General features: G+C 41.0%; 1 protein-coding gene across 1 annotated transcript in view; it reads right to left on the reverse strand.

Annotated features, from left to right (window-relative positions):
• Nucleotides 1-2,811: 2,811 nt before the first annotated feature.
• Nucleotides 2,812-11,660, reverse strand: part of LOC115178125 (complement C1q tumor necrosis factor-related protein 1) — a 15,748-nt gene continuing 6,899 nt past the window's right edge. Inside the window, exons 2-4 of the mRNA XM_029739156.1 lie at nucleotides 11,532-11,660; nucleotides 4,554-4,805; nucleotides 2,812-3,874 (exon numbers count right to left, since the gene is read on the reverse strand). The exon at nucleotides 11,532-11,660 is cut by the window's right edge and continues 81 nt beyond it. Coding sequence (XP_029595016.1) covers nucleotides 3,579-3,874; nucleotides 4,554-4,805; nucleotides 11,532-11,660 — 677 coding nt within the window. The 3' untranslated portion in view covers nucleotides 2,812-3,578. The remainder of the gene's footprint in view (nucleotides 3,875-4,553; nucleotides 4,806-11,531) is intronic.

The following is an 11,660-nucleotide window of genomic DNA, read 5'->3' on the forward strand; positions in this document are numbered from 1 at the left end:
TGCGGTCAGTCAGAGGTCTGGTTGTCATTAGCTTCCTGTTACTGATTTAAAGAAAAACAGCCCCGAGAGAGAGAGAGAGAGAGAGAGAGAGAGAGAGAGAGAGAGAGAGAGAGCGAGAGAGCGAGATGGAGAGAGAGACAGAGATGGAGAGCAAGAGAGAGGGTGAGAGAGAGAGAGAGAGAGAGAGAGCGCGAGATGGAGAGAGAGAGAGTGCGAGATGGAGAGAGAGACAGAGATGGAGAGCAAGAGAGAGGGTGAGAGAGAGAGGAGAGAGAGAGCAAGAGAGGAAGAGCAAGAGAGGGAGAGGAAGAGCAAGAGAGAGAGAGGGAGAGCAAGAGATAGAGAAGGAGAGAGGGAGAGCGAGGAGAGAGGGTTAGAGGGAGAGAGAGACAGAGATGGAGAGGGAGAGCAAGAGAGAGAGAGGGAGGGAGAGAAAATGAGAGAGGGAGAGAGAGAGAGAAAGAGAGGAGAGAGGGAGGGAGAGAGAGAGAGAGAGAGATAGCGAGGGTGTTAGAGAGAAAGCTGTGACTTACTTTGACGCAGGGGGAAATCGGACATCATTGACGTCATTGAAAACTCTCGCTATCACTCTGCTTGAACCCTTCTCCAGAAACCTGTCTTGTAAACCATGCCACGAGCATGATATAACATACGTCATAACCTGTCATAGCCTGTCATACCAACTGCTCCCAGCCGCCCTCCCATCTAAACCTTGAACTCTAACAGCAGTAAGTGCAGGAGTTTTAGGAACACTATTTCACAGGTAACACAACACCACAACTTACTTTATGGCTCATTTTATAGAGCATGGCGTTTATAGGATAGTGGGGCGATTCAAAGCTACTTTACTGTTTACCTCAGATAGAGCAGTTACTGTTATGAACTGTGTCCATGTCTTTAATGATGGTATAAAAGGCTCTAAGTGCTGTAAATACAAGAGAACTACACAACCGTCTAATAGGACTAATAAAATGCATCTAGGAAGGAACATGAGTTTGGCTGCTTTTCACTTTTACTCTAGCCTGGTTCCAGATCTGTTTGTACTGTCTTGTAATGGTCACTGTCATGCTAAACAGCACAAACTGATCTGGGACCAGGATAGTTTTAGAGAGACGGTCTACCAACAACTCTCAGAGGACTCCTTGAAAGTGCATCTGCATTCGTAGAGATGCGTAGGAAACAGAACAATTGTTTGAACGAGGTTATAAATGGCTGTGTTTTGGGGCACAGGGTAAATACTAATAACCCAATCCACAATGCTTTATGCTGTTCTGCCTCCTGGGTACAGCAAACCAACTGTGTCAACTTCTGCTCTTGGTTTTGAGTGATATCCAGGAAATAGGTACTTACAGTACAACAGCTATAGGATGTACATCACTAAGCTATTGACTAGGGAATTACACCACTAAAGCCTCTTCTAATTGGCTACAGAGCTATTGACTAGGGAATTACACCACTAAAGCCTCTTCTAATTGGCTACAGAGCTATTGACTAGGGAATTACACCAGTAAAGCCTCTTCTAATTGGCTACAGAGCTATTGACTAGGGAATTACACCACTAAAGCCTCTTCTAATTGGCTACAGAGCTATTGACTAGGGAATTACACCACTAAAGCCTCTTCTAATTGGCTACAGAGCTATTGCCTAGGGAATTACACCACTAAAGCCTCTTCTAATTGGCTACAGAGCTATTGCCTAGGGAACTACACCAGTAAAGCCTATTCTAATTGGCTACAGAGCTATTGCCTAGGGAACTACACCAGTAAAGACTATTCTAATTGGCTACAGAGCTATTGCCTAGGGAACTACACCAGTAAGGCCTCTTCTAATTGGCTACAGAGCTATTGCCTAGGGAACTACACCAGTAAAGCCTATTCTAATTGGCTACAAAGCTATCTAGTCATGGCCTAATTCACCAGTTGGTCTCTCCTCTATCTTCAGTTTAGTCCCAGTCCCTGTGGACTGGGGATGGAATTAGCAGTAATAGGAGAGATATGGTCGTCCATCTGGCAACCAATTCAACCATCACCATCCAAACCACACGTGGAGATGTTGTTTTCCCTCTCTTTAGCTTTTAGTTGGGTTTTTCATTGGAGCTGTCAAACAGAACTGATCATCTCAGACTGCACCCATATTCCCTACATAGTGCACTACTATGACATACTAGGACACACCTTATATTCCCTACACAGTGCACTACTTTTGGCACCCTATTCCCCATGTATTGCAATACTAGGACTTATTCAAATCTTGACAGCAATGAGGGGTTGTATACTCTAACGGTGGGAAACAGGCAGGGGTCAGGGGGTCAGGGTTTGACCTTTAACCTCTAGGTGAAAGATAGAATGCACCTGTTCAACCTGCTCTACTGACCATGGGGAGTAATAGTTCTAGAAGGTCTGGTTTAGAATGGACTTCTAGTTTGAATGGGTTTTACAAATGATTGTATGGTTTTTATTTTTCTGATACAGTATGTGTTGTTGATACAATGGAATTCAGTATTTTCAGTTTTTGGTGGTATAGGGTTAGGGAAAGCCCAGCCTGGATGCAGAACTTTTTCAAACTGCATTCAGCAACAGTACCTTATTCTGTTCAGGACGTGACGACAACAACAGTTCAGCTAAAGCAAAGACCAACTGGCACCCAGTCTAGTGATAAAACGTTTTAGGTAACAAAAATCTATACAAATATTTACATGTTACAAGCTGCTCTGCAGCTTAACATAAATCTCTATAAAAACACAACACTGAGTTATCAATATATATATCAATACAATCTTGCATTACTTACTCAACAATCTCTATATATTCATTTGATATGGCTGGCATTTTCTCCTTTTTCACTTTTAAAGCTTTCCTCGAGGTCACCATAGCAACAGTTCAATGCAGGGTCCATTCACATCTAGTCCCAAAACCACCCTATGAGCAAAAGACGTTGAAAAGACGCTGAAAAGGCATTGAAAAGACATTGAAAAGACATTGAAAATGTCTTTTTGGTTAAAAAAATATGTTGAAAAGATGTTGAAAAGGTTAAAAACTTACTTATTTTCAACCAATTTTTCTCACTGGGACTACACAACACTGCATAGTGATCTCGATCTCATTGATTAGTGCCCACAATCCTCCCCATTCAAAATACCTGAGAGGAATACATCGTAAGGCAGAGGAAAACATGTGTGCAGGTCATTTGTATCATTGGCTGCTTTAGGCACAACGGAAGGACAAACAAAATCCAACCCAGAGTTTCCATTTGGTGAGCCCTGAAAGCACTACAAAGGAACAACCAAAATCAACCCAGAGTTTCTGTTTGGTCAGCACTGAAGGCACTACAAAGGAACAACTAAAATCAACCCAGAGTTTCCATTTGGTGAGCACTGAAGGCACTACAAAGGGACAACCAAAATCAACCCAGTTTCCATTTGAATTTGGTGAGCACTGAAGGCAATATAGGCACAAGCAAAATCAAAAATCACACACCGGCGCAAGTTCCCTCTCTCTCTTCTTTCCTCCTTTACTTTAGGCATGATAAAACAACCAAAATCAAACACAGAGTTTCCTCCCCCTCTTCCTCCACTCTGCTCACTGGACACTAGGCGCCACCAAGTATCCATTAAAGGTAATATAGACATCCACGTCATCACTATAGACGGCGTTCTCCCTCTCCCTCTTGTAGAGCCTGACCCACACCTCATCGTTCAGCGCCAGGTCCATCATAACACTCTGACTCTGCATGATGGACCTCTCTCTGGGCTGGGCGTACAGGATCACCTGCTCCTTATCATTGTGCATCAGGTGGAGGTAGGTCTCCTTGAAGTTCCACGTGTGGATGTTCACGTTGAAGAAGTAGATACCTGGGATGAAGCAGTAGAATTTACCTTCAGAGAAAGGAGGAGAAAGTGATTAGTTAGTGTTAGAGTCAGGTGTTTTAATGCTGGGCTGGAACAAAAAACCTGCACCCTAGAGACACCGGAGTACTAGTAGACGCCGCGGACGAAGCAGTAGAATTGACCTTTGAACATGTGTAAAAAAGTGTGTGGGGCCTCCTGAGTGGTGCAGCGGTCTAAGGCACTGCATCACAGTGCTAGAGGCGTCACTACAGATCTGGGTTCGATCCCAGGCTGTGTCGCAGCCGGCCGCGACCGGGAGACCCATGAGGCACCGCACAATTGGCCCAGAGTCGTCCGGGTTAGGGGAGGCTTTGGCCGGCCGGGATGTCCTTCTCCCATCGCGCTCTAGCGACTCCTGTGGCGGGCGGAGCACCTGCACGCTGACTTCGGTCGCCAGTTGTACAGTGTTTCCTCTGACACATTGGTGCGGCTGGCTTCCGGGTTAAGCGAGCAGAGTGTCAAGAAGCAGCGCGGCTTGTCAGGGCCGTGTTTCGGAGGACACATGGCTCTCAACCTTCGCCTCTCCCGAGTCCGTACCGGAGTTGCAGTGATGGGACAAGACTGTAACTACCAAATAGATATCACGAAATTTGGAAGAAAAAGAGGTAAAAAATAAAATACAAAATAAAACAGTGTGTGTGTGTCCTCCTTGTGGTTCTTCAATTACCTTTGAACATGTTGAAGTGCTCGTAGAGGTTGACGAACACTGTGTCAAACACCAGGGCCTGGTAGTAGTCTATACTGTGGAGGGATTTACGTCTCCCTACAGAGAAGGAGGAGTGCTGCGGCTTACAGGCATCTCCCGGGGTGCCCGCCTGGCCCTTAGTCCCTTGAGGACCCATGGGACCCCGGTAACCATGGGGACCTTCTTTACCATTTTTCCCTGGCATGCCTTTATCTCCTCTGTCACCGTTATCACCTGGGGAGGGAAAGAGAAAGAACATATGTTGTCTAGATCTCTTCTGGTGTGTGTATGTGTGTTTGTGTGTGCTTCCTTATTCGATGGCTTGGTGGATTTTCCACACCCATTGACCATATATGGACGTCTCTGATGCTTTAACCACATGATCTAAACAGGCCCCCTCTTGTCCAGCTCCTGTTTAAATGATCATGCTGTAGATACAATCGCCTCTTAGCACTCATGTGAGGTCAGTATTCTTCCTGATGTCTAGATAGTGATGGTCAGGGTTAGGATAGTGGAAACTGATCCTAGATCTGTAGTTAAGCCTTCAAGCCATGATTACTATCAGTAGGACAAGAATCTGAAAAGCATCTGGACATTGTGCTTTATGACAACCAATACCACTTTTAGAGAATCATTTCTCCATATATTTAGACTTAGTTAGCGACTCCATATACAGTTGCAAGAAAAAGTATGTGAACCCTTTGGAATTACCTGGATTTCTACATAAATTGGTCAAAAAATGTGATGTGATCTTCCTCTAAGTCACAGCAATAGACAAACACAGTGTGCTTAAACTAATAACACACAAATTATTGTATTTTTCTTGTCTATATTGAATACATCATTTAAACATTCACAGTGTAGGATGGCAAAAGTATGTGAACCCCTAAGCTAATGACTTCTCCAAAAACGAATTGGAGTCAATACTCTGATAACCTGGAGTCCAATCAATGAGATGAGATTGGAGACGTTGGTTAGAGCTGCCCTGCAATATAAAAAACACTCACAAAATGTGAGTTTGCTATTCCCATGAAGCATTGCCTGATGTGAACCATGCCTCGAACAAAAGAGATCTCAGAAGACCTCAGATTAATAAGAATTGTTGACTTGCCTAAAGCTGGAAAGGGTTACAAATGTATCTCCAAAAGCCTTGATGTTCATCAGTCCACGGTAAGACAAATTGGTTATAAATGGAGAAAGTTCAGCACTCCCTAGGAGTGTCCGTCCTGCAAAGATGACTGCAAGAGCACAGTGCAGAATGCTCAATGAGGTTAAGAAGAATCGTAGAGTGTCAGCCAAAGACTTACAGAAATCTCTGGAACATGCTAACATCTCTGTTGACGAGTTTACGACATGTAAAACACAGGAGGAATTTTGGACCATTCCTCTTTACTAAAATGTTTCAGTTCAGCAATATTCTTGGAATGTCTGGTGTGAACTGCTATCGAGATCATGCTAGAGATGCTTTATTTTTTTGAGCAGTGTAGTTAGACTTAGTCAGCTATAGTTAGTATCTATATATACTGCTCAAAAAAATAAAGGGAACACTTAAACAACACATCCTAGATCTGAATGAAAGAAATAATCTTATTAAATACTTTTTTCTTTACATAGTTGAATGTGCTGACAACAAAATCACACATAAATAATCAATGGAAATCCAATTTATCAACCCATGGAGGTCTGGATTTGGAGTCACACTCAAAATTAAAGTGGAAAACCACACTACAGGCTGATCCAACTTTTATGTAATATCCTTAAAACAAGTCAAAATGAGGCTCAGTAGTGTGTGTGGCCTCCACGTGCCTGTATGACCTCCCTACAACGCCTGGGCATGCTCCTGATGAGGTGGCGGATGGTCTCCTGAGGGATCTCCTCCCAGACCTGGACTAAAGCATCCGCCAACTCCTGGACAGTCTGTGGTGCAACGTGGCGTTGGTGGATGGAGCGAGACATGATGTCCCAGATGTGCTCAATTGGATTCAGGTCTGGGGAACGGGCGGGCCAGTCCATAGCATCAATGCCTTCCTCTTGCAGGAACTGCTGACACACTACAGCCACATGAGGTCTAGCATTGTCTTGCATTAGGAGGAACCCAGGGCCAACCGCACCAGCATATGGTCTCACAAGGGGTCTGAGGATCTCATCTTGGTACCTAATGGCAGTCAGGCTACCTCTGGCGAGCACATGGAGGGCTGTGCGGCCCCCCCAAAGAAATGCCACCCCACACCATGACTGACCCACCGCCAACCCGGTCATGCTGGAGGATGTTGCAGGCAGCAGAACGTTCTCCACGGCGTCTCCAGACTCTGTCACGTCTGTCACGTGCTCAGTGTGAACCTGCTTTCATCTGTGAAGAGCACAGGGCGCCAGTGGCGAATTTGTCAATCTTGGTGTTCTCTGGCAAATGCCAAACGTCCTGCACGGTGTTGGACTGTAAGCACAACCTCCACCTGTGGAAGTCGGGCCCTCATACCACCCTCATGGAGTCTGTTTCTGACCGTTTGAGCAGACACATGCACATTTGTGGCCTGCTGGAGGTCATTTTGCAGGGCTCTGGCAGTGCTTCTCCTGCTCCTCCTTGCACAAAGGCGGAGGTAGTGGTCCTGCTGCTGGGTTGTTGCCCTCCTACGGCCTCCTCCACGTCTCCTGATGTACTGGCCTGTCTCCTGGTAGCACCTCCATGCTCTGGACACTACGCTGACAGACACAGCAAACCTTCTTGCCACAGCTCGCATTGATGTGCCATCCTGGATGAGCTGCACTACCTGAGCCACTTGTGTGGGTTGTAGACTCCGTCTCATGCTACCACTAGAATGAAAGCACCGCCAGCATTCAAAAGTGACCAAAACATAAGCCAGGAAGCATAGGAACTGAGAAGTGGTCTGTGGTCCCCACCTGCAGAACCACTCCTTTATTGGGGGTGTCTTGCTAATTGCCTATAATTTCCACCTGTTGTCTATTCCATTTGCACAACAGCATGTGAAATTTATTGTCAATCAGTGTTGCTTCCTAAGTGGACAGTTTGATTTCACAGAAGTGTGATTGACTTGGAGTTACATTGTGTTGTTTAAGTGTTCCCTTTATTTTTTTGAGCAGTGTATATCGTCTTTATATAGTTAGTCTCTATATATATAGTCTTTATATAGTTAGTCTCTATATATATAGTCTTTACATAGTTAGACTTAGTTAGCTATAATTAGTCTCTATATAAAGTTAGTCTCTCTATATATAGTCTTTATATAGTTAGTCTCTATATATATATAGTCTTTACATAGTTAGACTTAGTTAGCTATAATTAGTCTCTATATAAAGTTAGTCTCTCTATATAGTCTATATATAGTTAGTCTCTCTATATATAGTCTTTATATAGTTAGTCACTATATATATAGTCTTTATATAGTTAGTCTTTATATAGTTAGTCTCTATATATAGTCTTTATATAGTTAGTCTCTATATATATTGTCTTCATATAGTTAGTCTCTCTATATATAGTCTTTATATAGTTAGACTTAGTCAGCTATAGTTAGTATCTATATATATATAGTCTTTATATAGTTAGTCTCTATATATATAGTCTTTACATAGTTAGACTTAGTTAGCTATAATTAGTCTCTCTATATATAGTTAGTCTCTCTATATATAGTCTTTATATAGTTAGTCTCTATATATATAGTCTTTATATAGATAGTCTCTCTATATATAGTCTTTATATAGTTAGTCTCTATATATATAGTCTTTATATAGTTAGTCTCTCCATATATAGTCTTTATATAGTTAGTCTCTATATATATAGTCTTTATATAGTTAATCTCTATATATATAGTCTTTATATAGTTAGTCTCTATATATATAGTCTTTATATAGTTAGTCTCTCTATATATAGTTAGTCTCTCTATATATAGTCTTTATACAGTTAGTCTCTCTATATATAGTCTTTATATAGTTAGTCTCTCTATATATATAGTCTTTATATAGTTAGTCTCTATATATATAGTCTTTATATAGTTAGTCTCTCTATATATAGTTAGTCTCTCTATATATAGTCTTTATACAGTTAGTCTCTCTATATATAGTCTTTATATAGTTAGTCTCTCTATATATATAGTCTTTATATAGTTTGTCTCTATATATATAGTCTTTATATAGTTAGTCTCTCCATATATAGTCTTTATATAGTTAGTCTCTATATATATAGTCTTTATATAGTTAATCTCTATATATATAGTCTTTATATAGTTAGTCTCTATATATAGTCTTTATATAGTTAATCTCTATATATATAGTCTTTATATAGTTAGTCTCTCTATATATATAGTCTTTATATAGTTAGTCTCTCCATATATAGTATTTATATAGTTAGTCTCTATATATATAGTCTTTATATAGTTTGTCTCTATATATATAGTCTTTATATAGTTAGTCTCTCCATATATAGTATTTATATAGTTAGTCTCTATATATATAGTCTTTATATAGTTTGTCTCTATATATATAGTCTTTATATAGTTAATCTCTATATATATTGTCTTTATATAGTTAGTCTCTATATATATAGTCTTTATATAGTTAGTCTCTATATATATATCGTCTTTATATAGTTAGTCTCTATATATATAGTCTTTATATAGTTAGTCTCTCCATATATAGTCTTTATATAGTTAATCTCTATATATATTGTCTTTATATAGTTAGTCTCTATATATATAGTCTTTATATAGTTTGTCTCTATATATATAGTCTTTATATAGTTAATCTCTATATATATTGTCTTTATATAGTTAGTCTCTATATATATAGTCTTTATATAGTTAGTCTCTATATATATATCGTCTTTATATAGTTAGTCTCTATATATATAGTCTTTATATAGTTAGTCTCTCCATATATAGTCTTTATATAGTTAATCTCTATATATATTGTCTTTATATAGTTAGTCTCTATATATATAGTCTTTATATAGTTTGTCTCTATATATATAGTCTTTATATAGTTAATCTCTATATATATTGTCTTTATATAGTTAGTCTCTATATATATAGTCTTTATATAGTTAGTCTCTATATATATAGTCTTTATATAGTTAGTCTCTCCATATATAGTCTTTATATAGTTAGTCTCTATATATACAGTGAGGGAAAAAAGTATTTGATCCCCTGCTGATTTTGTACGTTTGCCCACTGACAAAGAATTGATCAGTCTATAATTTTAATGGTAGGTTTATTTGAACAGTGAGAGGCAGAATAACAACAAAAAAATCCAGAAAAACGCATGTCAAAAATGTTATAAAATGATTTACATTTTAATGAGGGAAATAAGTATTTGACCCCCTCTGCAAAACATGACTTAGTACTTGGTGGCAAAACCCTTGTTGGCAATCACAGAGGTCAGACGTTTCTTGTAGTTGGCCACCAGGTTTGCACACATCTCAGGAGGGATTTTGTCCCACTCCTCTTTGCAGATCTTCTCCAAGTCATTAAGGTTTCGAGGCTGACGTTTGGCAACTCGAACCTTCAGCTCCCCCCACAGATTTTCTATGGGATTAAGGTCTGGAGACTGGCTAGGCCACTCCAGGACCTTAATGTGCTTCTTCTTGTACCACTCCTTTGTTGCCTCGGCCATGTGTTTTGGGTCATTGTCATGCTGGAATACTGGTCTTGGCCATGGTGGAGAGTTTGGAATCTGATTGATTGATTGCTTCTGTGGACAGGTGTCTTTCATACAGGTAACAAGCTGAGATTAGGAGCACTCCCTTTAAGAGTGTGCTTCTAATCTCAGCTCGTTACCTGTATAAAAGACACCTGGGAGCCAGAAATCTTTCTGATTGAGAGGCGGTCAAATACTTATTTCCCTCATTAAAATGCAAATCAATTTATAACATTTTTGACATGCGTTTTTCTGGAATTTTTTGTTGTTATTCTGTCTCTCACTGTTCAAATAAACCTACCATTAAAATTATAGACTGATCATTTCTTTGTCAGTGGGCAAACGTACAAAATCAGCAGGGGATCAAATACTTTTTTCCCTCACTGTATAGTCTTCATATAGTTAGCTAGTGCCTCTTTTCTAACTAAACTGGGTTGTTGCAGTGTATTAATATCAATCCTCTCCCACACTGCACTGCTTGATTATATGAGGGTGTGTGGGTGTGTATTTATCTGTGTGTGTGTTTTCAGCCACATCATCAGGTTCAGTGCCAGGTGAATACTGCCTTCTGGGAGCCTCCCACCCTCCCTCCCTCCCACGGTCCCACCGTCCCTCCCTCCCTCCCTCACTCACTCTAAACAAGGATTTCAATTAATCTACAGTTTTCTTTGATTGTGTGCGTGTGCATGTCCATGTGTGTGCCACACTTCTAAGTGAGAGAAACGTAACTACCTGTTGTTTTGGGGATAGGGTCAGGGGTCAGCTAAGCCTGACATGGAATCTCTATCACAGAACACAGATAAAACCATAACCACACACACCACACCAAACAATACATGACATGTCTCCTGGACTATTTTAGAGGAATAAGGCTTGGAAATTTAACAAGGCCTTTATCTCTTTGAAGAGTGTGTGTGTGTGTGTGTGTGTGTGTGTGTGTGTGTCTGTGTGTGTGTGTGTGTGTGTGTGTGTGTGTTCGGTTTGATTCCCTGTGTCTTCTGTGTGTGTTCTTTCTTCTTTAAGAACGTTGGCCTGGCTGATTACTGATCCTGCCAAGTGTCTTCTTTTCAACAAGCTGGCTGGTGTTGGAGGACTGGCTTGGGAAACGTTGCTCTAAGGCAATGCCTATATCTCATCTGGTCTGTTGGGATGTTTCTTTGTACTGTACCTTTGAGGTTGGTCATCTAAGATACTGATAATGTACTGATGTGTGTGTGTGTGTGTGTGTGTGTGTGTGTGTGTGTGTGTGTGTGTGTGTGTGTGTGTGTGTGTGTGTGTGTGTGTGTGTGTGTGTGTGTGTGTGCTGTCCCTTACCTTTGAGTATGGTCATGTTGATGTAGGTGTGGACCTCTGGCGTGGCGGCGGCGTGGTGGGCAGGGCGTGCAGCAGAGGATTCTGGGGGCTGCAGGGGGTCGCAGCATCGTCTGCATAGTCTTGGGGGAG

This window comes from Salmo trutta, chromosome 38, assembly GCF_901001165.1.
Source record: "Salmo trutta chromosome 38, fSalTru1.1, whole genome shotgun sequence".
In the NCBI taxonomy this organism is placed as follows: Eukaryota; Metazoa; Chordata; class Actinopteri; order Salmoniformes; family Salmonidae; genus Salmo; species Salmo trutta.